Source organism: Bombus impatiens, unplaced genomic scaffold, assembly GCF_000188095.3.
Source record: "Bombus impatiens unplaced genomic scaffold, BIMP_2.2 scf_1274, whole genome shotgun sequence".
In the NCBI taxonomy this organism is placed as follows: Eukaryota; Metazoa; Arthropoda; class Insecta; order Hymenoptera; family Apidae; genus Bombus; species Bombus impatiens.
This window is the reverse complement of record NT_177693.1, coordinates 366939-392635: the sequence shown is the minus strand read 5'-3', so window position 1 is coordinate 392635 and position 25697 is coordinate 366939. Positions and strand designations below refer to the sequence as shown.

Here is a 25697-nt window from a genome sequence, read left to right as displayed (position 1 = left end):
CTTTTACAAAATTAAAATATCTGATACCTTTTAACACTTTGTGATTGATTCTATGCCATCGATATTTTGAAAAATGAGTCTGAAAAAATAAGATAAATTAATTTATGTAATTATGTATCTATGGAGCTACCATATCATTGAAAAAATTAGATTTAAGTAGTAGAAAAAGAAATTGTTGAAAGATTTTTAAGAATATAAAAATATTTATCAAAAAATTTTTGAAGCAAACGCATATACTTATAATAGTACTATACGAGCAATAAAGGTTATAAAAAAGAATAAAAACGGAAATTCATAAAAATTAAGATAATCGTGTTTTCTAAGAAGCATATTAAACAAATATACAAAATTACTATATAACATAAATTTAATTATATATAATAAATATTACAATTGCAAAATGTAAATTTCCAAGACCCGAAGACAGTGTTTAGTGTTGAAGGATTCCTCGAAACGTCGATTCTATTTGAAATATATTCTTAATGACTGTTGTATTTTATTTATAATACTGTGAACAACATTCATTATAATCAAATATGATTCTTACATTTATTAGTGTGCAAGCTTTGAGACATGAAATAAAGAGAATTCCAACACTTTTATTTCGTAGCAAAACTAACGAAGCGTGTGCTCTCAATGAATTAGATAATTCGGCAGACTCAGATAAGGTAACCTGTTCTTATATACTTATATGTTTGATGAAAATATAACAAAGTAATAAATATTTTACCTTATTTTACTCTGACAGCCAATTGACATTAAAAATCCATACGAAAAAGAACGACGATTGTGTATTTTATGTAAACTAAATATTAATCCAGATTATAAAAATGTACGTTTATTATCTCAATTTCAAAGTCGCCATACAGGTAGAATTTATGAAAAACATATAACTGGTTTATGTCACCATAAACAGAAAAAAGTGGAACAGGAGATAAAAAAAGCACAACAATGTGGTAATAATATATTTTTCCTGTTTTAATGTTATTTTAAATATATTTTATAGTAATTTATGGTATCTTATCGTGTTTAATTATTTTTTTGTTTTAGGTTTAATGGGTTTCATGACTAAGGACCCCAAATTTGTTAATGATCCAATGTTATTCGATCCTAACTTTCCATTTAAGCCTCATAAATATTAAATGTAAAGTACAAAAATTGTAGGTATTTACATTTCTACTGATTCATTTTTATTTAAGATATGTACATATGTATTATAAAAATATAACAATAAAATAGTTACAATACGAATTATTATAGGATATTTCTTTTTTAATATTTAATTAATAGAATGTATCATCATTAATAGAGAAATGAACTATATCAGGATTAATGTTAAATGAAGACAAAATTTCAGACATTTTTACTATTTGACCACTTTCTCCTTGCAAAATTTTTTGATGGTCTATAAGAGCACTTTGACAACATTCTGTCCACTTTTTTATAGCATCTTCTAAATTTTCTGCTTTGTTCTTTAATCATAAATAATTCATTTATATCATAGTTATTTATAACACAATTTATAACTAATATATCTTCTTACAAATACCTTTTTTTTATATGACAACTCAGTTTTCAAAATTTTAATAGTTTCTTCCTTTTCCTGTATACTCTTTCTCAATGATTCTAAATCAGTTTGATATAATTTTTCTTTTATTTCAATGTCAATCTCCTTGTTACAATTTTTTGTGTCTAAATATAATTTTTTAGGAGAAGGAGATTGTTGAAAAAGCAGTCTTTTCGCTACAGATACTTTTCTGTTTTATAACAAAATAATAAAAATTATGACTGAACATTAATTTGTTATCATCTTTTTTTATACTTACAATGGTGTTCCATATGTACTTGTTTCTGGTGCATTTATGTTATCTTTTTTATCATTATTTTGAGGGGTATTAAATGGAGACCGGAAGGGTTTATTTACACCTTTACTATTTCTTAATGGCTTAGCACTCATATTTCTGAAAATAGTACACAATTATTTGATATGTATTTGCAACAGATTTTATTATATCTATATTTAATGTGATTACGATATATCCAAATAATTCAATGAAGTATTCTGTATTCAAACACTCACATCAATGTTACATAAATATATTGTCCATTATAGTTATAAACAATTAAATATAATAATATTTATCAAACAATTTCAATTTCATACCGGTATATTTCATATTATTTATTTATTTCTCTATAGAAAATATGCTTTTACCAGTGGTGAAGTATCCTAAATGTACTATAGTTTATTTATACACAATATATTTTCTTGAATGGAAATACAAAAATGATATTTTTAAGTAACAGTATCTATATATATCATTATTATAAATGTCTAAATATATGAGATATCTTTACAATAAATAATTAGAAATTTTGAATCGTAACTTAACATAAATTTAATATAAAATACTCTTAATATTAAGTTTCCACTCTACATTTATATAGCTCATTGTTGTACTTCATTATATGTACTCTAACCTCTATGAACTAGTGACGCCGACTAAGTACAAGTATTTAGTAGATAAAAAGTATAGTTATTAAATACACTTATTATATTATATTTGTTCTTAAATATTATTTGAGTAAGTTAGATTAAAATTATGGTTGTACTTATTGTACATTGTGTTGAATTTATATGATTACAATTATCTCTGTCTTTCTCATCATGTTTTTATTGTCAATAAATATTGTTAATTCTGATTTCATTATAAAAATACTTTTCCATTTACAGTGGCAATGGATATTAGGCCGAATAATACAATTTATATTAATAATTTAAATGAGAAAATAAAGAAGGATGAATTAAAGAAATCATTATATGCAATTTTTTCTCAGTTTGGTCAGATATTAGATATTGTAGCATTAAAGACATTAAAAATGCGTGGGCAAGCATTTGTTATTTTTAAAGAAATTGCTAGTGCTACAAATGCCTTAAGGTCAATGCAAGGATTTCCATTTTATGACAAACCAATGGTGAATGTTAATTATATGTGAAAATAATTTCTTTATTAGTGAAGTATTAAAGTTGTTAATAGTTACTAATTAATTTCATTTTAGAGGATACAATATGCAAAGACTGACAGTGATATAATTGCAAAAATGAAAGGCACATATGCAGAAAGACCTAAAAAGCCAAAACGAGTTGTACCTGCAGCTGATGAAGAAGCTAAACGTGCTAAGAAACGTGCCAAAGAGCAAGCTAAACATTCACAGCAAATTGGTTATCATGCTGGCGTGCCTCAACACCCAGGTTTAGTTAATACAGCTGTACCAGAACAACCACCAAATCAAATATTGTTTCTTACAAATCTACCGGATGAAACTAGTGAAATGATGTTATCTATGCTTTTCAATCAATTCCCTGGTTTTAAAGAAGTACGTCTAGTACCAAATAGGCATGACATTGCATTTGTTGAATTTGAGAATGAAGTTCAGTCTGGGGCTGCAAAAGATGCTCTTCAGGGATTTAAAATCACACCTTCTCATGCAATGAAAATTTCATTTGCAAAAAAATAAAGTATGCAACATTATTGTGTTTGTACGAACAAACATATTATTAATGAATGGAAAACTGTGTGTGTGTTGTAATACATCTTATTTAGACATTTATGAAAATACATGCAAGTGTAATTAAAGATTTTTCGGGCAAGGATTTATAAACGTGAGTTAACAACATGCTATGTAGATTCAAGAATCATCTGTGTACAAAATTTTATGTAATGTATACATATGAATCAAATTTTACACTGTAAATAGCAATTGAAAAGATATATTACAATTTTTCAGCAATATTTTGGTTATATAGAGAACTATTTTTCACTTAATGTTATAATGATTTGGAAGAAAAGTTGTAAAACCTTTTAATATAAATTAATTTCAATTATAGCAGTTTACATATATATAATTCCTATTATTCTTAATTTTCATTTTATGTATTGAATATCAGTATATTTCAATTAACTTTCTTCTTATATAAAGTAAAGATAGTAGAATATCTTAATTACTAGTTAGTATAGTTGAAATTTAAATTATGTGAAAATACAAAAATTAAATATTTTTTGAAGAAATTACTTTACTCGCTAAATTAATTTAATATAAACTAAAATTATAGAATTAATATAATGTTTCCGTTAATAACATATAATTATATTCCCATCAAATAACCAATCTTATAACTTTCTTAAATACTGTATCATTCTTATTTCATTGCTCGTTGTTTATCAGAGTAATACAATTTTTACAATATAGTAGTAATATATATGTAGAATAATAAAGAATAAAAATAATTAAAGTCCTAGGAAATATATAATTTTAAGTAATGTCATAACATTTTGGCGGGAATCAGTTGGCGTGATGTATAAAGAGTGGGGGTACGCTTCTTAGGACAGCGAACGAATCGGAGTACAGTCCATCATCTCGATCAGGTCAGTCGCGTCTCGCTATTCGCGCAGTGTATTGTGAGTTGATGCGTTACGGCCCGTTTACGGAGCTTTTAGCTTTGTGTAGCGACGCGCGCGCGTTGGTATTAAAAGGACGCTAAGAAGTGAAAATATTTGAGCAGCTTGCATTCATACTTCATACATAAGATAATTAAACACTTTCATATAGATTATACATAGGAAAAGACCATAACTCGGTTTTCTTACAGTACGACGCGCGCGCCGACTGAACGATTGCCTTTGTCTTCATATACACGAGATATTTCAGGTGAGTGCTTGTCAATGACTTTTTCTCCGGTAAATATTACATCCATTCAGACTGTATACGCATTCGTTCTTATGGAAGATTACAAATCTTGTAAATGATTTCATCAACGATATTTTCGTCAATATTTCGCGGAAAATCGATTACTACTTACAGAGATATTTATTCATTTTCTTATAAAGAAATCGGTGTGGTGGACGCTACCACGACTCTGGTGTTGCCATGATTTGTCGATCATGGCGTCCCTAAAAGCCAAGTGATGCTATCATATGTGCATTTAATAACGACTCTTCGTACAATAATCATTATTTGCTTACAAATAAACGGGAAAAATTGTTACCTTTCTGTATAATTACATATTTCCACAAAAGAATATATGGAAAAGGATACAATATATAGGACACATAATATTTTTGAAAATGGCGGGCGCGGACGTTTCAGAAAGTACTTCTTTATTGTTGTAAATGATTATTTTCTTCTACAAATTGATAATAATATTTATTATAATTTTATTGTTTTGTAATAAATCAATAATATTTTATTTATATATTTACACTTACTAAGATTTTAGGTTGGATAATTAATTTTGCATAATTATTTTATTCGGTCGCAATTAACCGGTTAGCAAACCGCTAGTAATGTTCGATATGAATGTACATTAGGCGCGTAATTTGTTGAACTTTAGTACACTAAAACCCAATCAGTATTGATAATTTTCGTTTTATCAATTCATAGAGGAGTATATGTATATGTTGATATAGATATTAAATTGTTATTAAAAATTCGAATTAAGTAAGTTTTATGAGAAAGTTTGAAAATCGATAGCTTGGCAAAACTTTTCATATTTGTCTATGAGAATGTTTACATTTTTTATACTATTACAAAATGTTATAGTATTATTAAACGTTTTAACAAATTTCTACGCGGTTTTTTAAAGAAATGTATATATTTAATTAATCTAAAATATGAATATCTTTTTTATTGTAGATTTACTTTCATTGAACAAATTTTTTTTAATCTTAAATTTAAAATAAATGTTAGTAATTACAAAATTCTAATATAACTAAAATTTTAAAATAAATGTTTATATTGTAAGAAAAAGTTTTTGGTTATGCAGTGATATATAAAGGATTAAAAATGTCAGACGACAATTCGCCTGTTGTTGAAGAACAAAAGAAAAAGCGTGGTAGGCCAGCGAAAACAGATAAAAATACCGTTAAAGAACCCAAAAAGAGAGGCAGACCTTCTACAGATAAAAATAATGCAGTACGAACTGCAAAGTCTGATAATGAAGATGATGCATCGCCTGTACCTGTCAAAAAAGGGAGGGGGCGACCAAAAGGATCTCATAAAAAGAAGGTATGTGTCATTTTTTAAACAGCTGGACCAGAAAGAAATGTTTCTTATCTTTAAGTAAATTACTTATTATACAAAAAATTAATTACAGCAAGGTACAACTAAAGGAACTCCTTCAGGACGAGGTCGTGGTAGACCTAAAAAGAAAGAAGAAAAACCAGAAAGTACTGGAGAAGAAGAGGATGAACAAGAGGAAGAAGAAGAGGAGGAGGAGGATAATTGAATGTAAAAAAATAAATTCAATGTATGAGAACTATTCTTTGAAAGTTTTTAAAAAACTGATAACAAATTTAAAACTTTTAAGTTTGCTTTTTATATGATAATCTGCAAATTGAAATAGTAAAGTGGTAACATTTTGCTTTTAAAAAAAGAAGAGGGAGAACAAAAACTGCTCAAGTTCCAAGGAAGTTGTATGAAAATATGATTTTTAATAACTACAAAAAAAGAAATTGCACAGATACCTGGCTTGAAAATATGTAAAGCACTTTCTAGTATCTACTTTATGCATTTTTATTATAATTAGTATTAATATAATGATAATTATTAGTATTACTTTTATTATTATTACTATCATAATCATTATATTTTAAGTATCAAAATGAAAGATACAAGTATTTTAATGAAAGAAATTTTAAACTTAAAATATTCAGATCTCATAAACTAACTTGGAATTAAGATAATGAAGACTTTATCTAATTTTAAGATATGTGGTGCACAATTACATCATACATTTGTTACCTCCTTTGCTCTTGTGTATGTATATTTTAATTCTTGAAGTCAAAGACTTCATATAAATTTAATACTGTAAGAAATACTTCTTGTGTGTACTATGTACAAGAAATATCTTTTTTTAATTACATTTGAACAAGTGAACATTAATGGCATTTTTCAAACAAACATATGTGTGAATGTCAAATTTGTATTAAAGTAAATAAACTTATAAAATGACTCTTATTAATCGCTACATTATACACATATACCTTTCATTAACAATATTAACAATATACTTTATATTCTAGCTAAAGTTATTGTACTGTTAAAATTTTGTTACTATATTACAATGTTAACAATATATCTTCATGCATTCTCAATTGGTCATCTTAAAAATTATGTTTGAAACTGTTTAATTTTTAATCTTTTAATACTATGTAATAAATACTTAGAGAAAAGAAATTTAACAACATCAGATAATATCTATTCATAACTACTTAGGAAGAAATTTTTGGTAATATTGGAAGTATACTTGTAACTTTTTGTTGAACATTAAGTACCTAATTTTTTTATTCTCTAATACTAGAAAATTCTTATATTAAATATAAATAGAAAAAAATTCATATCTTCGAAGGAAAGGATATGAAAAAAAATATACATAAGTGAAATTCAAGTACATAGCAAAAATTGTACTTTTATGAAAAACTGTTATAAACAGTATACAATAAATATTAATGATAAAATGAAGTCTTAGCCATTTTGGTCTTGTTAATTCTCTATCATGGAATTTTTAAATTAAGCATTATTCATTTTATGGATATTATCTTATTGAAACAAAATAAATTCTATTGTATTTTTACGTAATTTTTGTGATAGGATAAACTCTCTAATATTTAAATATATTCTAGAATACCTCTTCTCATATATAAAATTTATGAATTTAAATTTTATCCTTTGAATTGAAAGTTACATATAAACTATTTAAATATTAAATAAATATATAAATCTACTAAATAGTGTGATTTTTTAAATGTAAGACAGTTGTAGATAATACAAAGGTTTTAAAAGACTATTATAAATATTTCGTCAATGATTTCCAAAGAGTTCTGCATTTTCTTCTGTATCCATAGATTGATACCCTTGCTGTAAGATAAAGTATTCTATACTAACAATATATATTTATCAATTTGAATATATATATTTTTATACATACACGTCTTTGATGATTATTGTAACATTCTTCTAATAATTCAGTTTCCCAGTCATCTTCCTCTTCTTCACCAGGATCAAAATTATACATTGGCATAAGTCTATGTCTTAAACGTTCCAATTTTCTTTTCCTTGAGATAATTATCACCTTTAAAAGTATTATACATTGTTAAAACATCTATATTTTGTCAAATATTATGCAATCATCTAACTTTGTTTTTAATAGTAAAAGAAGTTACTTTTAATAGGTTGTTACTTTTAAAAGCTACAAACTAATAAAATTTTAAATATAAATTACAACATTAACTGACCAACAAACTTAAGCTATACTACAAAAAGGTAATAATACCTAATGTAGAAACATTTATCCAAGTATTATAATTTGCTGAATATTTTATACTTTTTTTTTTGTTTCTGCAAATGAAAGTTAAAAGATTAAGATTTAAATACAAAAGTGATATCGCTACCCATACCACAGCTGATAATACAATAACAAAGACCACTACACCAAGTGGTACAAAAATGTATTCTATTCCATCAGGTGGGCCAAATTCGTCAAAAATTTCTGTTGTTGTAGATACATATGTACTGGTACTTGAAGCTTCAAATGAAATTAGTGTATTATTAGGTAATGATGTTATAGGTTTAGAAACATTCCACAATCCATTTTCTTCTGTAGAATTCATATATGCTTCAGATATTTCACTGGATATATTAATCGCCATGGTGGTAGTATAATTTTTAATGCTGTCAGGTAGTATTCCGGATGTTATAGAATTTGTAACACTTGTTGAGTTCATCTCATTCATTGCTGTTAATTACAAAATTGTATTCAACCTTTTGTGAGATATAACTCTAAGTATATTGGAAAAGAACTCATTAATATCTACATTATTTATATTTTATCCTATAGAAATTGAAATTTTTCAAAGCATACACTTTCTATTGTCACTCGTTTTACTTTGTTGTATCAAATATAGTGAACGTAATGTACAAGAAGCATAACGGTAAATATTGTTTGTTATTAATGTATCAATACATATATATATATATGTATAACATCGATATATCAATATATCATTCTATGAGACACTATAATTCTATATGCTTTGAATAGACATAGTAGACAAGTATATCACTTTTTATTTCACGATATCCGCGATTATAAAATATAAACCGTTTGAAATGAAAATCACTTTCATCGGTTTAACTTCGTAAACGAGTGAACAATTATTCATTTTGATCAATTTTCGTGTTATACTATCGGTAAAATGCAATAAGAAGTTTGTTCCATCAAAGATGTTGTCGATTTAATCTTTGTGCACTTTTTCCGAAAAATTTTTTTTCTTCTTAACAATTCGTTGATCACTCGTGACAAAAATATTAAAATATGTTTAAGATACAATTATGTGTTTTCATCTTTCCTATGACTGATTTGTCGAAATAAATATTCTTTCCCTGACTCATTGATTCTACAAATAGACCATAGTTCTGTTCGGAACATGATATTCATCCTTTACACAAAAGCAAATGTTTCTGTAATTGTGTTTTCTCTTTTAGTTTTAACATTTCATTTCAATATCGCAAATCGCAATGCAGTTTTCTTTCATAGACACACTATATGTATGTTGTATAACTTGTATATGAAAGCGTATGTGCCAAACTATAACGAAATGAACCATACTATCTATCGATGTCTTATCGAGATATTTTTTCATATCGATTTTAATATCTTTCATAATATCGTGATGTATGAAATAGTTGAGTAATTTGAATTTTTTACTTAAATTGAATATTTATACGTAGAAATACATAAATTTCGAGTGATTTGTTAAAATTATAAATGTCATATATGTCATTGATTTATATATTTATTTACACGACTTAGATTATTTATTTACTTTATAAACGCATAGTTACAATAAGCAATAGCAATTTTTATTTTATAATTAAACATTTCTTTATTTAGTATTTTTAAATTAAAAATAAATTAATTATTATATATGTACAAATTCTGAATAAATAAGGTTTTATATAAGATGAACAATTATTTTTATTATAAAATTTTTAATATTTTTTCACATGTTTACAAATACTTTATATAAACATTATTTTATACACCAAAAACATAGAAGATCGTAAGAATTATTTCCAATTTTAATTTAGAAAAATGATAGGAATTACAGATCTAACAATTCTTATTAGAGCATAAATATATAAATGAATCAACCACAATTTTTTTCTGTTCACTGTAACTATTTAATCTAATAGTAAAATTAAATTACAATACAAAATACAAATATGCTGAAACATAAATTCAACTAGTAGCTTATTATTTTTAATGACGAGATTTAGATTTTTTTTATATGTTACATAATTAATGAAACAGCTTCTTTTTCCGTTTAATATAAATTAATTGATTTTATAAACCTTATATCTTTTCATCTGAATATCTCGATTGTCACTTATTACAGTGGATAAAGATATTTCTAGTACAATTTAAATAGTTCACAAATGATACTACAATATTTATTTAGAAAAATATATTTTTGGGAAATTACATAAAGTAGGATAATTGTCTTTTTACATGTGAAATTCATAACTTCCTCCTTTATTAATTTACCAATAGTAAGAATTATTTATGTAAAAAGTTCAACAATATCTCTTTATATTAGTACTAGACCCTACAATAATAACAAAAGTATTCAACACTTTTTATGCTAAAGAACAACAGATATGCAATGAAATGTATATTTTATATAAACGTAGATTTACATAAAAAAGATAGATAAAAAGTTATGAATTGAAAAGTTTAGTAAGAAAACGGGACAATAAAAGTTATTTTACTAATATTAAAAAGTGGAAACCATTCTTGTGATCAATATAGGGAATAGAAAGTTAAAACACGAATTATGATACATAATAAATTTTGAAGATATAAACACTGAAAAAAATTAATGTTTTACTTTCTATGTCCATGTGTGACGCAAAAAAAGTTGAATTTATATAATTTACACACAATCGTTACAATAAATAGTTTTCATTGCTTTAACAGTGTTCAAAATATATTATAACTTTTATAGTGCTTATACTATAAAATCATCTGTATTTGCAATTAGTTCCTAAATCTTAATTATATTAAGTTTTGTTCGTTGCCATATATCTGTACTCTGTTTCGTTTTCGTACAATATTTTTCAATTTGTTTTCAATAAGTAAGAGAACTGCACGAAACAAGAGATCAGTTGTTATCAGTTAATAAAATGATATTTATAACTTTGTATTCATTTTGTATATAGTGAAGTCATTGCACAAGGAAATTGCATTATTTAAATAAATTCTTCACATAAAGGAAGAAACAACAAGTGTAAATAATTATTATTTGTTATTTTGTACTGCTGAAATTTTTGGTAAATATGACAAACGTTTTAAACTTTGAACTTAATACAAAGTTAGCTATATTTTCCATAAATTCAGAATTACGAAATTGCAAAAAATTTCATTTAATTAAATGTTATAAATTCACTATTAATAATCTTCATTATCACGTATTGTACTTCATTATTTAAATCTTTGTAAATTTTCTTGAAAATTCTTTTTTAATCATGATGAACTAGAAGGAAAATCTTGTGTTATTCATTTTTATGATATTGTTTCCAGCAGTTCTTTTGTAGTACAGATCTACCAACATACAAAGATTTAGGAATCTTTTTAAGTCTCGATAAAGGTACATAATGTGAAATCCAACAACACGATATTATATGCTCATTGCATAATTAAAAAGCCATCACCTGCGATGGATTTGTACAATCTCCTATTGTCATTCTATACATAGCCATCTCTGTTATTCCATGGTAATGAACAAAAGCTGCTGCAATTACTAACACGTGGAAGATTTGATGACTCTGAAACTGAATAGTATGGTAATTTAGAAATTCATGAAATTGATGACTAGCAAGTACACTTAAAAGTACAAAAATAAATATTTACCCAAATATCGAACTTGCCAGGGAAAAATCGTTCAGGTACTCTTAATGCATAAAACATTGCACCTAATATATACAAACATCCCATTAATATTAACCATCCAAGAGATGCCTGACTAATTGCCTTAAACCAACCCTCTGCAATAGCATAATGTACTGCTGGTATTACCTAAAGAGAAAAATGTAATATCTTAATTATGGTGTATTATTTAATACAATTTATCATTTCTAACAAGTTGTTTGTCACAGAAATGTAATATAGCACACACTACTCACTCCACTAAGACCAAATCCCATAAAAACGCCTGCCCTTAATGGCCTGTAACTTGGTTCACCAAATCGTTCCCATAATGATACGACGATACTCGTTACACCAAGTATTACAACTACTGATAAATAAATAAGCTTAGGTTGGTAATCACAGTAAAAACCATAGTAAAGCCATGGTACAAAACTACCCATAATTAACATAGCTATTCCACAGTAATCTAATTTTGAAAACAACTTTCCAACACATTCACTGTGGCAGTGTACAGTATGAAAGGCAAATGACATTCCTAGACATATAATAGCACCGGCAAAGAAGGTACCAAATACCAATTTTTCTTCCAATTGTATTTCTATAGGAGGTTGTGTTATAAAGAAGATAGCTATGCCAATAAATGCCACACATCCTATGGAAAGAATGAAACATATTAATCTCCTAGAAAAGTCATTCAAGAAGCAAATTTAAATATCTTCCAGGATAAATATTAAATTTTACCAAGTAAATGAGTCCAAATATTTCCTGTCTCTGTATGAATTCGAAATATACTTTTAAAACAAGCATAAAAAGATGGTAAAGGTGGTCTGTGACCAGCATGTAAGAAATCATTATCCTGCAACCACTTTGGAAGATTTCTGAAATGACATTGCTTCCAGGATGCTTCCCAAACCTTTAAAAAGTAGACAGTTAATATTGTAAATAAAAAGTTATTTGCTAATTCGTAACATAAAGATATATTCATATAACTTCTAGATACCTTACGAACAAATTCTTCTGCTTGTTCTGCAGCATTATGTGCTAATGCACCAAGATCAATTTCATCACTTAACACACCAGCTTTTAACACTTCTGTCATCTGTAAAAGGAAACACTAAAATCTATAACCTGATTCCTTTTTTGACTAATGCATGATATGGGATAACCTATTAACAAGTACTGCTAGTAATTAGGATTATGATTATATACCTCACAGTCCAGAAGATGATCATCTTCAGGAGTTGAAGGTAATGGACAACCAACTCCATCTTCTTCTTCTGCTAAACAGCTTGCATCGTCATCTTCCAATAGCTCTTTAACTTCATGTAAGCCTGGTATTTCACTGTTTAATAACACGCGTTCACTCCATGGGATTCTATGCCGAATCTCTGATTCTGGTATCGCACTATCATCACTCCTTTTGTCTTCCACAATAACATCCTCATATTGTGACATGTTGTGGAATTTTAATTACTAATTTCTAAAACATATAAGTGATCACAAAAATAAATGATTTAAATATGATTTAAATATTAATGTCAAATTTACATGTTTAGAATAATATAAAATCGAAAAATGATATTGCGTATTAATAAACATTAATACACAATATTAAATAAAAGGCGATTTACCCTGTAATTACGTATATCAAGAAATTATAAATTTCCCGATAATAAATATATTTATTTCGAGATTATTTCAATTTAATTATAGGACTCGATTAAAAAATAAAACATAATACAATAATTAAGTTCTTAAATTAATGGGTTCACGAGAATAGAAATCAATTAATTTATTCAGCTTCGCACTATTAACTGACTATATAGTTCGATTTTTAAAAAAGCTAATAAGTAATTGCCAAGGTCATGACTTCTTATCGGAGTGAATTACATAAATGTACACATATGATGATTATTACGAAATGGCAATAAATAATAATTTAGTTAACACGTAAAAGTTAAATGACAACTATGTATACATATTCCCAAATAGAAATTAGGAATTATATCGAAATGTCATAATCATTGTGCATATGATCATTATATAATAAAAACCACTTATATTCAATACATATTTGAAAACTATAATTTTATAATAAACGAGAAACCGCAACAGAAGAAATAAATTTCACAAGTACATAGTACAAAGTTCAATTAACAGATTGAATAGAAGACATTTCATTTGATATGCCAACATACCCGTTATATGACAATTCTTCAAAACTGTTACATCGACGCCATAGATATTTAAAGTTTTCCAATAGTAAATAAATTGAAATAATTCAAAACATGTTTCATGAGAGATATAGATGATTTTTACGCAAGTACTAATTTTGGTTGTTCATCGTTACGACAATAGACGGAAATACCCGAATACTACATAGATACCACGTGTCAACATTTACATATGTATGATTGTCAGTAGTCAGTGGCGATATCCACTTTGCGACTATAATTTACTATCTATTAAACATGTGCGTAAATTGTACAACTACATTATGTGTTAAGAAATTTATCAAGGCGAAATAGATATTAATATATTTACATTTGTTTTCAATTAAATGAAATTTAATTCGATTAATTATTTTTAAAATATATTACTTTAATATGAAGATTTATTTTTAGTATAAAATTAATTAAAGAACTTAACAAGATAATGAAATTTCTTATTTAAGTAAACTTATGTATCCTTAATTAAAAAATACAATAAGCTATGTCAGATAGGTACACAGAAGAATTACATATGACGCATATGAATTTATCGCTTGTTTTTATCTGTGATAATTATCCATAGGAATAATTAAAATAATAAATGTAAATATATATCTACTTACTATAAAAGTATGTTTTTAAAAAATATGTTGGCATCTTTATATAAGATGAAAGTGTATTTATGAAAATAGGAAATAAACATTTACGTATAAATATAATTATTAACTAAACTAAAAATATATACTGGATATATACTAGAATAGTGCATATACTGAAACATATATGTACATATGATTATTCTAGATTCTAAAATAATGATTGCAACCACGATCATATAAGCAGATCTCGACACTTGCTAGGGAAAAACCATCCGAAAATTGAATCGTGTCTAGTCGTGAAAAATCAACATGGACAGTCAACAAAGTCCGCATTCTTGCGAAACAGATAGAGATGATTAGAATGTCTCTATCTTTGTTTGGAATATTAATCGTATGTCACGCATGCGCAGAAAGGGGATTTTCTTGTCTTCCATGTTGATTTTCCGCGATTCAATTTTCGGATTGCTTTTCCTAGGTTTCCGTACATGAGTGTCAGGTATCGAGATCTGTTTATATGATTGTGAATATCGAGATAAAAAATCATAATTAATATTAATGTCATAGATTAGTAGTGAGCAATGGGTTATGTGAAACATAACCTCAAAAAGGTTACGCACTGATAACAGACTAAAAATGATAAAACATATGCTATTTTATAGCTATAGATTATTTAATAAAAATTTATATATTTAAAGTGCTTACATCAAAATGTTTAAATAGTATTATTTATTACTTGTCATAAAAAATTATATTCATTAAAAAATATATTAAAATTCTAAAATCACAGTATCATTGTAATAATCTATTAAAAAAGTGATAAAGAATCAACATTTTTTTCATACTCAGTACTTTAATAGTTTTAGTATAGTTTAATATTAAAGTATAGTAATTATTGTAATGTAATATTTAACTTATATAATTAAATATATTTAAAAAATGTTAGAAACTGGATTATTGACAAAATTTATATATATTGCAATTGTGGTTACAAATTATTGGTAAGTTCACCTAAATTACTTTTTAGTAACAAATGAAGTTACTTAATTTCTGTTACTTTGTACATACAATTGATTAAATATCTTTGCAGGATAATTTCTATATTGACTGTATTTATAAATAAAACTCTTTTATCCAGTAATACTATAAATTTGGATGCACCTCTTTTTATAACATGGTGCCAATGTATAGTATCTTTAGTTATGTGTGTAATTCTTAGTAATTTATCAAAATGGTTCCCAAAATATATTAAATTTCCAATTGGTAATCCATATACCAAAGAAACCCTTAGAAAGGTAAATTATAATTTTTTGATAATAATTATATCTTTGTTATTCTCTATATATTTATAGGTATTACCATTGTCTCTCCTATTTACTGGAATGATTGCAACCAACAACTTATGTTTAAAATATGTTGACGTTTCATTTTATTACACAGGACGTTCACTAACGACTGTATTTAATGTTATTTTCACATACCTTATGCTAGGTAAGAACCTCTAAAAATAAAATAATTTAAGCAAGTATAATGACTTATGAAAATTTTACAGGTCAAAAGACTTCCATAAATTGTATTGCATGTTGTGCATTTATTGTGATTGGATTCTGGCTTGGTGTGGATCAAGAACACATCGCTGGTTCTCTATCTATTCTGGGAACAATTTTTGGTGTACTAGGATCGTTAACTCTTTCTTTATATTCCATTCACATGAAACAAGTTCTTCCTGCATTAAATCAAGATATTTGGTTACTCTCTTATTGTAACAATGCATATAGTGTCATTATATTTCTTCCATTAATGTTAGCAAATGGAGAACATGTTACAGTGTACAATTATGATAAGATTGGATCTTCATATTTTTGGTTGGCTATGGTTGTTGGTGGTATTTGTGGATTTGCTATTGGTTTTGCTACAGCACTTCAAATAAAAGTAACATCTCCTTTAACACACAATATTAGTGGAACTGCTAAGGCTTGTGCACAAACAGTTTTAGCAACTTATTGGTTTGATGAAAAGAAATCATTCATGTGGTGGATAAGTAACTTTGTTGTACTTAGTGCTAGTGCAATGTATGCTAGATTGAGACAACTTGATATAAGTAGAGAATACAAAGAAGAAAAACAGCAATTGCAAGGTGACAAAATGTGAGTGAATTTATAATTTAAACATTTCATATTCAGATCAAAGTATATATAACATAGATTACATTTTATTGTGTAAGATTTGTATAAAAATAGTTAAGAAAATAAAATTAATTATTTTTATAAAACAGTACAAATTATTTTTCATTCCATTTATCTTAATCTACTTAGGATTAAATCTTAATTAGGATTAAAATTTAAAACATCATAGAAAATCTCACTTTATTATATATAGATATACAAAATATATAGATATATTTAATAAAAAAAATATAGATGAATAAATTATTAAAATCTTGATGCAAGGCCACCTCCACGACTATCTGAATGACTTGACATTAGATCTTTCCTTTTTATGATTGCATTCACGCTTTTTAATACTGAATCAGTCTTTAAATGTGGTGCTGGTACTATTAAGTTTAATTGATTTCGTATTAATGTATCTATAGAATGTTTTGGATCATTTTCTATCACAAATCCATCTGATGAAAAATAATACCTAAACAATAAATTGTGGTTAAGAAATAACATTTCCACTTTTATAGAAGATAAAAGATAAATCCTATTTTCTACCTTGGGTATTCAATAGCTTCAGAAACATTTAATTGACGCACTATGATACTGTACAATAATTGTCCAATAATTAATGTATCATCAGTTCCAAACACTCCTCTTAATCCACATAATGCTTTTTCATTATGAAAGATTATGGGAACAAGCATAGATAAGGTATTATTGGTATCAGCTTTATCTAGCAGGAAGCCAACAGTTGACATATATCCAAGACCAAATGGTGCACCAAGTCCACTGTAAGAAGTGTACATTTATATCACTAAACTTATTGAATAATATATATTAAATCAATATAATACTAACGTTATAATACAAACATAAGTATCTTCCCAATCCATTGCAACAACTCCAGTATATCTTTCTTCTTCAACTAAAATTATTACGGTATGAAATCAACATTGCTGTAAAACATATTTATATATATTTTAAAATGAAAACAGTGAAATATAACAAACCATGTTGTTTTAATTGTAATGGCATTGATACTGAATTTATTAATGTTTTAGCTACTTGCATATCTGCTCCTACTATGGATGCATTATCAGTAGATATGTTAAGATCTTCCAGTGCTGCAATCATTGATTTTAATAATGACATATGTGGAGGATAATATATTACATGTTTATAAAAGCTTGACTTTTTTGCTATATATACATCAGGTTTATAATTTACTAACTGTGGAAGTAGCTTTGATAGTTTAATTCTATCATGTAAAAGCTTTTGTGAAAAAGTTCCATTGTATAATACTAAAAAAGAAACAGGTAAGTGAATGTATTAGAAGATATTAATACAAAAATTTTAATTTAGTTATAATAATGATAAAATTACTGTACCATTAGTTCCTTCCAGTCCTACAGCATTTAACAAATTGCTAAGATCGTGTAACTTTAGTATATCTCCTGCACTAATGTGCCCATATAAAATTTCATAATCAATATTTTTTGATACTTCACTTGCTAGCTCCTTTGATACAACAAATCCTTCTTTGGCTAAAGATACAGAAGGTTTAACAATTTCACTCCATGGTAGTTTACCTTTTAATGTATGTGCATATTCTAATCCCCTTAATACTGCTGGTATACGTATCCCATCTTGTAAAAAATTGTCTAACATACAATACAAATAATGTAAGATCTGAAATACTCTTTAAAATATTATTCAAATACATACCTTTAATTGTATTATTAGCAAAATCAATAATAATTGGTTCTGTCTGTTCTTTATGATTATATAACATCATATAACCACCTCTAAAATAATAATTATCAATTATTATAATTATTAATAAAATTACATATATAACTTACCCACCCAGACCAGTCTTATGTGGAGCAACTACTGTCATACAAATAGTAGCTGCTACAGCTGCATCTATTGCATTACCGCCTTTCCGTAATATTTTGGTTCCAATTTGTGAACAATTTGTATAATCTGTTGCAACAGCACCATGTATACCAGCAGTATTCTGAAATAATATAACATTACACATAACATCTATAGCTTGTTATATGATATGTTTTTTATATTAATTTAAGTACCTGTGGGCTCCCATCAGCATATAATATTTGTAAAATTAATGTTGTTGTAATAGAAATTGTCAAAATGGTGAAACAGCTTATAATGAATTTTAAACCATCTCCACAATACATAGTTAACGTGTATTTGTAACTTCTACTTTTTGTTAAAGGACATTCTTCTCCAGAGCCTTTAAAAATGAAAATAATATATTATAGGATTTCTTACAACATACTGTGTTAAGTAACACAGTAATAATAATTAAAACAGTAATAATAAGATACTTTTGTAATATGTTTCGAAATTTTTGTGTGTATAAAGATACAAGAAAATTTTATACTTAATGAAATTATTGTGAGAAATAACAAATGAAGGTTAAGATAAATGCAGTTTAAAAGGTGACTGCTAAGAATAATTACTATTTATAGTAAACATTAATTTTTATTTAATATTAAACTATGTAAGTACATGTAAAAAATGAAGTAATCAAAGTAACAATCATTGTGTTTCACATTTCTTTCGAAAAATATCACATGCTTGTAAATAAATGCTAATGAGCGTGATAAGGTTACGTATAAATAAAATTTTTCGAATGTTTATAATAACAATAAGAAAACAAATGAAATAAATGGTACTTACAAGAATTATTATAGCGCATCGTAAATACATGAATTAATTCGAATACTGATTGAAAAGAATTAAATGTACGTAAAACTGTTTAATAATATGCAGACAATGTATCTATATCATATTATAGACAGTGTATACTTTTCTCTAACTGTAAATTTAACTGATTTTTTGTACTATAAGATTAATGGAATATAATCGAAAGTATTTTAAAACACTTATACACATTACTCTACATTAAAAAGTTCGTTTAATTACATGCGTTTAACACATGTTATTTAACAAAAAATTGTGTCTATTGCTTTATTTCTAAATAAAGAAAAGAGACAAAATTTATACAAAAAATAATTACTCTTATTTTTTTGTCAGAATATTCTACGCAGAAACAATTTGCTATATTATATATATATATGTATATGACATTTAATTCTTTCTTTGAAACAAAATACAAAATATAAACAAAAATGTCCATTGATATAGCAGAAATGTTAAAAGAACCAAGAATGATAAAAGTATGTGCACCAATGGTTAGATACAGCAAGTAAGTGATAATAAACATTAATGTATTTGTAGTATCTTTTCAGTATATGAAAATAAAAAAATAATATAAATATTAACAGATTACAGTTTCGAACTTTAGTAAGACAGTATGATTGCGATATATGTTTTACACCTATGATCTTAGCTGATTCATTTGTACAATCTGAAAAGGCCAGAGATAATGAGTTTTCAACTAATAATGGGGATAAGCCACTAGTTGTTCAATTTGCTGCTAAAAATGTATATGACTTTCTTAATGCAACAGAATTGGTCGCCCCGTAAGTTCATCCAAAATATTAAGACTAATATCTGATAATCAATATTGGTTTGTGTGCCTAATGAATTATTTTTCTATAGATATTGTAATGGAGTTGACTTAAATTGTGGGTGCCCTCAGCGTTGGGCATTGAAAGATGGATATGGAGCTGACTTACTTAAGAAACCAGATCTTGTAAAAGATTTAATATATCAAGTGAGAAATCGTATTCCATATCCTTTCACTGTGTCTGTAAAGATTAGATTATTGAAGGATATTCAAAAAACTATTGATTTCTGTAGAATTCTTGAAAAAGCAGGTGCTTCATTTCTTACTATTCATGCTAGAACTCCAGAAATGAGATGTGAACCAATTGATCTATATAATTTAAAATTAGTAAGAGACAGTGTGAAGTTACCTCTTATTGCTAATGGAGATGTAAAAAGTTTAGAAAGTGCAGAAAAGCTCTATAAAGAAAGTAATTGTGATGCAGTGATGTCTGCAAGAGGGATTTTAACAAATCCAGCTCTTTTTTCTGGACATTCAATTACACCTCTTAATTGTGTACAAGATTGGCTTGATATTACATCAACTATACCAACTCAATTTATATGTTTTCATCATCACCTTGTATTTATGTTAGAAAAAATGCTCCCCAAAAAAAGTAGGTTGTTTTTTAACAATCTACAAAATAAAGTAGCTGTTCTGGAATTTTTGGAAGATACTTATGGCATAAAACCCAACATCATACCCGAATTATTTAATCTTACTAAATGCACCTTTAACATTTCAAATAAAAAATGTAATAAAGACATTATAAAGGATGATGATGACCTTAATACGAATTTTTTGGGAAACATATTTACAGAACTGTAATTTTATTTATTTATATTCTTAAATTCATGAATGTCTCATAAGTATATGTTTTTTGTATATAAAGAAATTAGTAACGTAATCATGAAACAAAATAATTAATATTATCATTTAAAAAATTTATATATGATATATGTGATATCTATATGAATCAACAACAGATTTAATTCTGATAAATATAACTTTAAATGTTTTTTCTTTAAATATTTCGTACTTGAGATTTAAATGTAGTGGTGCGGAATCAGCTTTCAATAATGGACGATAGGTGTGCTAAAATCTAAGGTAGAAAGTAGAATGAACTGTATCATTTGTATAACCGCGAAACTTGTAAAATTTGTTATTGTCATTGCTTATTAGTTATTAGCTCAAGAAATGAAATGTGGAAAGTAATAATTTTACAGAGTAATGATATTACGAAATAAAGTACACTGAAATTTGAAAATGACATATCTTATTTCAAAATGGTAAGTTTTCATAAAATTGGTTAAAAATTCTTTTATCAAAATTACTTTAGTTTTTATTGAAAAATGATATATTAAAATTACAAAATTAGTAATAATTAATGTACTAGTATAATTTTAATACTCTTTCTTTCGATTTTCAAAAACATGTTCGTGCTTATTATTGTCATTATTATTAGATTTAATTTTATTGTATCCCATATAACAAATTTTTATTTTGTTTTTACTAATCTTATGTTTATTGTATATAAGAATCGATCTTTGGCACCCAGTAAAAATGGCAAACGTCCATTACTATTTGATATATCCAATAATGTGGCAATGCGTCAGGTTGTGTCACCAGTTCAACAAACTAAAAAAAAGGCTTGCCGTAATGTCAAAAATGTACAAATACCAGAATACAAAGCAGTTGCTCTTTCAGCTAATGATGTGCAAGCTACCCAAGAAGTAATTTCTGAACATGTAAGTATTATACATTAAATAGTAATCATTAATAACAATCCTACAATAACATAATACCTACAGTAAAAAATTATAATTGGACTTATAGGAAGAACGTATGAAAAAGATCTTTAGTAAACCATTTAAGATACCAATTCCTGGTTATCAATTATCTGGTCGTGCATTAGGAATACGTTTATCTGGTCCCCGTAGACCATTACATGATCCTGAGGAAGCTAATGCGCTTGTTGTTTATTCACCTCCTGAATTATCTGAACATGAAAAACTGAAAATAGATCAGTAAGTATAAATATTTTGTTTATTTTATAATTATTAGACTTTGTCAACAATTTTTTATAATAGTTCATTTATATTTCAGGTCTAAACAACTTGTACATGTAGTAGTGGATCCTCTATTATGTAATATTTTAAGACCTCATCAAAGAGAAGGTGTAAAGTTTATGTATGAATGTGTAACAGGAAAACGTATTGAAGGTGCCTATGGGTGTATCATGGCAGATGAAATGGGCCTTGGAAAAACTTTACAATGTATAACTCTGTTATGGACTCTATTAAAACAAGGTAAAATAATATTATTTTATGTATTATATACAATATGTACTTACATTAATTGTTAATTACGTTAATTACGTAACTGTGTTTTGTAGGACCTGAAGCTAAACCACTTATAGAGAAAGCTATTATTGTTGCACCAAGTTCATTAGTTAAAAATTGGTATAATGAGATCTTTAAATGGTTGAAAAATAGAGTTCAACCACTAGCCATTGATGGTGGAAACAAAACAGATATCGACACAAAACTTACTGGATTTATGAAAACTTACGGCCGCAGGTGTATAAATCCTATTCTGATAATCAGTTATGAAACTTTTCGCTTACACGCACAAGTTCTTCATCAAGATGAAGTTGGACTCGTATTATGTGATGAAGGACATCGTCTAAAAAATTCTGAAAATCAAACATATCAAGCGCTTATAAATTTAAAGGCTAAAAGAAGAGTACTACTCAGTGGAACACCTATACAGAATGATCTTTTAGAATATTTCTCTCTTGTACATTTTGTTAATCAAGGATTATTGGGAACTGCACAAGTATGTTAATTAATATGTTTAGAAAATAAAAAGATTTTTCAAATATTTCAACGAGAATATTACTGTCATATTAAAATTTCATTTGTTAGGAATTTCGAAAAAAATTCGAGATACCAATTTTACGTGGTCAAGATGCAGCTGCAACAGATACCGAACGTAAACTCGCTCAGGAACGTTTAGCGGAATTAGTAAGCATTGTGAATAAATGTCTTATTAGACGCACTAGTGCCTTACTTTCGAAATATTTACCTTTAAAATATGAATTAGTAGTGTGTATAAGAATGGGAAAACTACAAACTGACCTTTATAACAGTTTTATACAAAGCGATAGTGTTAGAAAATCAATGGAAGGTTTGTTGTTTATAAATTCGTTATTATTTAAAATACTTGAAATCTCTATATTTAATTAATGTCTATTTTTTCGTTATAGAAAATTCTGCCAATTCTAAAAAAGGAAAAAGTTTTTCAACACTTGCAGCAATTACACTGTTGAAAAAATTATGTTGTCATCCCGATTTGGTATATGATAAAATATTGGAAAAATCTGATGGATTTGAAAACGCTGCAAAATTAATGCCTCCAAATTACAGCACAAAGTACATAATATTAAAATTATTTTATAATACTGACCTAAATTTACCATTATTTTATAATATTGATCTTTATAATTTTATTTCTAGAGAAATCATGCCAGAATTATCCGGAAAGCTAATGGTATTAGATTGTCTCTTAGCTTCTATTAAAACAACGACGAATGATAAAATTGTATTGGTATCTAATTATACACAAACTCTCGATCTGTTTGAGAAACTGTGTCATAAACGTTGTTATAACTATGTTAGATTAGACGGCACTATGACTATTAAAAAAAGATCAAAGGTAGTAGAAAAATTTAATGATCCAAATAGCAATGACTTTATTTTTATGCTCAGCTCCAAAGCTGGGGGCTGTGGATTAAATCTTATTGGTGCAAATCGACTTGTCATGTTCGATCCTGACTGGAATCCTGCAAATGATGATCAAGCTATGGCAAGAGTTTGGAGGGATGGTCAGAAAAAACTTTGTTTCATATATCGTTTTCTTTGTGTACGTAAAAGAAAAATTTTACAGCAATTTTTGATTTTTTAGAAATCAACATTTATGTTATCATTTAAATATGTTATAGACTGGTACTATTGAGGAAAAAATTTTTCAAAGGCAAGCGCATAAAAAAGCATTAAGTTCTACAGTCGTAGATCAGGAAGAAGACGTTGCAAGACATTTTACATTAAATGATTTACGAGATTTATTTAAATTAGAAGAAAATACTATATCAGATACTCATGCTAAGTAAGCCTAACATTATGAAAAATTATGAATGTCCATATGAATAGTTATTAGTTAAGTATATTTATTGCACGTACTTTAGGTTCAAATGTAAAAGGTGCATCAATGGTATAGAAGTAAAAGGACCACCCGAACAATCTGACTGTAATTCAGATTTGTCAGATTGGAGGCACATTTATAATCCACGACCTTTACCAGACATACCATTACGACAATGCTGGTCATGTGGAATTTCTTTTGTTTTCTGTCATCGATCGCATGAACAAGTTAAATAGGATTGCAATTTTTAACTATTTGCACATACCTTAATAATGGGGGCGACATTTTTTATATTATCAACGTTTCATATACTTCTGTACAAAAGTTGTTAGGGCGAAGTTTATATAAACAAATTCATAACAAGCATTGTGTATTTGTTTAATAATTGAAATTACATTGTATGTTGAGTATATTGAAGTTAGTTTGTACGGAGAAATAATTATATATTATTATAAATATTTTATAGAACAGGAAAAATGTAATTTAATTGTATAAAAATTGCACAAATTGATTAATATGTAAAATAAATTTTTGTTTATGAAAGATTATTACAGTTATTAAACATTTTTAATAGTTCCAATATTTGATTTTCTTTTTCCTTTTTAATACAATTATATTTATTAATTTAAAAAATTATATCTGTAAAACTTGATAATTACAATCAAAGTCAGAATTCAGCAATGAGTTCATGTAAATAATGAGTTTATATAAATACATGAATTGAAGTCAAAAATATAATTTTTCAAAATAATTATCTAAAAAACATTTATATTGAAAAATAAGAAAACTTCCAAAACGTCTGCAAATAATAAAGCGTGAAATTCGGGATACAATGTTTTTAATACGGTTAATATATCTACAAGCTCGCTTTCAGACGAATTGTGCGTAGAAAACCAAGGGTCAACGAAGGCTTGAGGAATTTGCTCTACATAAACAGAAGCAATAAAGAGAAGTGGGGAGGGAGAGGAAGCAAGAGAAAATCTTAGTGGGGGAATG

The 25697-nt window shown here is 26.7% G+C and overlaps 9 protein-coding genes across 20 annotated transcripts; 5 read left to right on the top strand and 4 right to left on the bottom strand.

The window, feature by feature from the left end:
* The first annotated feature begins 413 nt into the window (after positions 1-413).
* Positions 414-1248, top strand: LOC100746399 (28S ribosomal protein S18c, mitochondrial). Its single transcript, XM_003493612.3, has 3 exons — positions 414-668; positions 749-956; positions 1051-1248. Exons 1-3 carry the CDS (start codon positions 537-539, stop codon positions 1140-1142), a joined length of 432 nt encoding a protein of 143 aa, XP_003493660.1. The 5' UTR covers positions 414-536; the 3' UTR covers positions 1143-1248.
* On the bottom strand, positions 1214-4940 carry LOC100746280 (swi5-dependent recombination DNA repair protein 1 homolog). 2 transcript variants are annotated; one of them, XM_012391875.3, is made up of 4 exons: positions 4862-4940; positions 1827-1961; positions 1550-1757; positions 1214-1472 (listed from the first exon to the last, which is right to left on the bottom strand). In XM_012391875.3, the coding sequence occupies exons 2-4, from the start codon at positions 1955-1957 to the stop codon at positions 1284-1286; spliced, it is 528 nt and encodes a 175-aa protein (XP_012247298.1). In that variant the 5' UTR covers positions 1958-1961; positions 4862-4940; the 3' UTR covers positions 1214-1283. The 2 variants fall into 2 exon arrangements, with proteins under 2 accessions (XP_012247298.1, XP_012247296.1); XM_012391873.3 differs by lacking the exon at positions 4862-4940 and adding an exon at positions 2081-2152.
* Positions 2264-3888, top strand: LOC100746160 (U1 small nuclear ribonucleoprotein A). The gene is made up of 3 exons (XM_003493610.4): positions 2264-2585; positions 2735-2976; positions 3061-3888. Coding segments are annotated over exons 1-3 (702 nt in total). The 5' UTR covers positions 2264-2584; the 3' UTR covers positions 3520-3888.
* Positions 4383-7017, top strand: LOC100746037 (high mobility group protein I). 2 transcript variants are annotated; one of them, XM_003493609.3, is made up of 3 exons: positions 4383-4710; positions 5825-6066; positions 6155-7017. In XM_003493609.3, the coding sequence occupies exons 2-3, from the start codon at positions 5845-5847 to the stop codon at positions 6284-6286; spliced, it is 354 nt and encodes a 117-aa protein (XP_003493657.1). In that variant the 5' UTR covers positions 4383-4710; positions 5825-5844; the 3' UTR covers positions 6287-7017. The 2 variants fall into 2 exon arrangements, with proteins under 2 accessions (XP_003493657.1, XP_024227022.1); XM_024371254.2 differs by lacking the exon at positions 4383-4710 and adding an exon at positions 5312-5499.
* Positions 7018-7437: 420 nt separating this feature from the next.
* On the bottom strand, positions 7438-9676 carry LOC100745916 (uncharacterized protein C3orf18). 3 transcript variants are annotated; one of them, XM_003493608.4, is made up of 3 exons: positions 8451-9673; positions 7988-8131; positions 7438-7917 (listed from the first exon to the last, which is right to left on the bottom strand). In XM_003493608.4, exons 1-3 carry the CDS (start codon positions 8790-8792, stop codon positions 7861-7863), a joined length of 543 nt encoding a protein of 180 aa, XP_003493656.1. In that variant the 5' UTR covers positions 8793-9673; the 3' UTR covers positions 7438-7860. The 3 variants fall into 3 exon arrangements, with proteins under 3 accessions (XP_003493656.1, XP_012247294.1, XP_033179665.1); XM_012391871.3 differs by having other exon boundaries at positions 8457-9673; XM_033323774.1 differs by lacking the exon at positions 7438-7917 and having other exon boundaries at positions 8048-8131; positions 8333-9676.
* Positions 9677-10433: 757 nt separating this feature from the next.
* LOC100745797 (adiponectin receptor protein) lies at positions 10434-14398 on the bottom strand. 3 transcript variants are annotated; one of them, XM_012391865.3, is made up of 7 exons: positions 14188-14398; positions 13199-13469; positions 12990-13088; positions 12731-12902; positions 12244-12641; positions 11972-12136; positions 10434-11892 (listed from the first exon to the last, which is right to left on the bottom strand). In XM_012391865.3, exons 2-7 carry the CDS (start codon positions 13442-13444, stop codon positions 11758-11760), a joined length of 1215 nt encoding a protein of 404 aa, XP_012247288.1. In that variant the 5' UTR covers positions 13445-13469; positions 14188-14398; the 3' UTR covers positions 10434-11757. The 3 variants fall into 3 exon arrangements, with proteins under 3 accessions (XP_012247288.1, XP_012247289.1, XP_012247290.1); XM_012391866.3 differs by lacking the exon at positions 14188-14398 and adding an exon at positions 13958-14030; XM_012391867.3 differs by lacking the exon at positions 14188-14398 and adding an exon at positions 13621-14010.
* A 1336-nt stretch (positions 14399-15734) lies between these two features.
* LOC100745675 (GDP-fucose transporter 1) lies at positions 15735-17013 on the top strand. The gene is made up of 4 exons (XM_003493606.4): positions 15735-15796; positions 15886-16090; positions 16148-16286; positions 16348-17013. The coding sequence occupies exons 1-4, from the start codon at positions 15735-15737 to the stop codon at positions 16944-16946; spliced, it is 1005 nt and encodes a 334-aa protein (XP_003493654.1). The 3' UTR covers positions 16947-17013.
* Positions 17014-17144: 131 nt separating this feature from the next.
* On the bottom strand, positions 17145-19934 carry LOC100745554 (glutathione hydrolase 7-like). 4 transcript variants are annotated; one of them, XM_033323772.1, is made up of 9 exons: positions 19496-19934; positions 19051-19217; positions 18820-18977; positions 18683-18762; positions 18346-18603; positions 17968-18258; positions 17816-17882; positions 17513-17746; positions 17145-17438 (listed from the first exon to the last, which is right to left on the bottom strand). In XM_033323772.1, the coding sequence occupies exons 1-9, from the start codon at positions 19527-19529 to the stop codon at positions 17228-17230; spliced, it is 1500 nt and encodes a 499-aa protein (XP_033179663.1). In that variant the 5' UTR covers positions 19530-19934; the 3' UTR covers positions 17145-17227. The 4 variants fall into 4 exon arrangements, with proteins under 4 accessions (XP_033179663.1, XP_033179662.1, XP_033179664.1 ...); XM_033323771.1 differs by having other exon boundaries at positions 18346-18618; positions 19496-19933; XM_033323773.1 differs by lacking the exon at positions 19496-19934 and adding an exon at positions 19447-19477 and having other exon boundaries at positions 18346-18618.
* A 173-nt stretch (positions 19935-20107) lies between these two features.
* LOC100748666 (DNA repair and recombination protein RAD54-like) lies at positions 20108-25118 on the top strand. Of its 3 annotated transcripts, none has more exons than XM_012391851.2 (12): positions 20108-20166; positions 20275-20472; positions 20552-20666; positions 22037-22246; positions 22335-22525; positions 22605-22807; positions 22894-23336; positions 23426-23687; positions 23767-23932; positions 24017-24422; positions 24502-24665; positions 24745-24937. In XM_012391851.2, the coding sequence occupies exons 2-12, from the start codon at positions 20330-20332 to the stop codon at positions 24935-24937; spliced, it is 2496 nt and encodes an 831-aa protein (XP_012247274.1). In that variant the 5' UTR covers positions 20108-20166; positions 20275-20329. The 3 variants fall into 3 exon arrangements, with proteins under 3 accessions (XP_012247274.1, XP_012247273.1, XP_012247275.1); XM_012391850.3 differs by having other exon boundaries at positions 20119-20195; positions 24745-25118; XM_012391852.3 differs by lacking the exons at positions 20108-20166; positions 20275-20472; positions 20552-20666 and adding an exon at positions 21450-21787.
* Positions 25119-25697: the final 579 nt, after the last annotated feature.

Coding starts and splice junctions, on each gene's coding strand:
- LOC100746399 (XM_003493612.3), top strand. CDS start 537: ATGATTCTTACATTTATTAGTGTGCAAGCTTTGAGACATGAAATAAAG. Junction 669..748: donor ATTCGGCAGACTCAGATAAG/GTAACCTGTTCT, acceptor TTACTCTGACAG/CCAATTGACATTAAAAATCC. Junction 957..1,050: donor AAAAAAAGCACAACAATGTG/GTAATAATATAT, acceptor TTTTTGTTTTAG/GTTTAATGGGTTTCATGACT.
- LOC100746280 (XM_012391875.3), bottom strand. CDS start 1,957: ATGAGTGCTAAGCCATTAAGAAATAGTAAAGGTGTAAATAAACCCTTC. Junction 1,758..1,826: donor AGTACATATGGAACACCATT/GTAAGTATAAAA, acceptor GTTATAAAACAG/AAAAGTATCTGTAGCGAAAA. Junction 1,473..1,549: donor AGTTGTCATATAAAAAAAAG/GTATTTGTAAGA, acceptor TTATGATTAAAG/AACAAAGCAGAAAATTTAGA.
- LOC100746160 (XM_003493610.4), top strand. Junction 2,977..3,060: donor CATTTTATGACAAACCAATG/GTGAATGTTAAT, acceptor ATTTCATTTTAG/AGGATACAATATGCAAAGAC.
- LOC100746037 (XM_024371254.2), top strand. Junction 6,067..6,154: donor AAGGATCTCATAAAAAGAAG/GTATGTGTCATT, acceptor AATTAATTACAG/CAAGGTACAACTAAAGGAAC.
- LOC100745916 (XM_003493608.4), bottom strand. CDS start 8,792: ATGAATGAGATGAACTCAACAAGTGTTACAAATTCTATAACATCCGGA. Junction 8,132..8,450: donor TATTATCAGCTGTGGTATGG/GTAGCGATATCA, acceptor ATACTTTTAAAG/GTGATAATTATCTCAAGGAA. Junction 7,918..7,987: donor ACAATAATCATCAAAGACGT/GTATGTATAAAA, acceptor TTTATCTTACAG/CAAGGGTATCAATCTATGGA.
- LOC100745797 (XM_012391865.3), bottom strand. CDS start 13,444: ATGTCACAATATGAGGATGTTATTGTGGAAGACAAAAGGAGTGATGAT. Junction 13,089..13,198: donor ATCATCTTCTGGACTGTGAG/GTATATAATCAT, acceptor TTCCTTTTACAG/ATGACAGAAGTGTTAAAAGC. Junction 11,893..11,971: donor CTGGCAAGTTCGATATTTGG/GTAAATATTTAT, acceptor CATACTATTCAG/TTTCAGAGTCATCAAATCTT.
- LOC100745675 (XM_003493606.4), top strand. CDS start 15,735: ATGTTAGAAACTGGATTATTGACAAAATTTATATATATTGCAATTGTG. Junction 15,797..15,885: donor ATTGTGGTTACAAATTATTG/GTAAGTTCACCT, acceptor ATATCTTTGCAG/GATAATTTCTATATTGACTG. Junction 16,091..16,147: donor CCAAAGAAACCCTTAGAAAG/GTAAATTATAAT, acceptor ATATATTTATAG/GTATTACCATTGTCTCTCCT.
- LOC100745554 (XM_033323771.1), bottom strand. CDS start 19,529: ATGATTGTTACTTTGATTACTTCATTTTTTACAT. Junction 19,218..19,495: donor GATTACTTCATTTTTTACAT/GTACTTACATAG, acceptor TCATTTTTAAAG/GCTCTGGAGAAGAATGTCCT. Junction 17,883..17,967: donor ATTACAATTAAAACAACATG/GTTTGTTATATT, acceptor TAATAATTTTAG/TTGAAGAAGAAAGATATACT.
- LOC100748666 (XM_012391850.3), top strand. CDS start 20,119: ATGTCCATTGATATAGCAGAAATGTTAAAAGAACCAAGAATGATAAAA. Junction 22,247..22,334: donor AAGAAGTAATTTCTGAACAT/GTAAGTATTATA, acceptor TTGGACTTATAG/GAAGAACGTATGAAAAAGAT. Junction 24,666..24,744: donor ATATCAGATACTCATGCTAA/GTAAGCCTAACA, acceptor CACGTACTTTAG/GTTCAAATGTAAAAGGTGCA.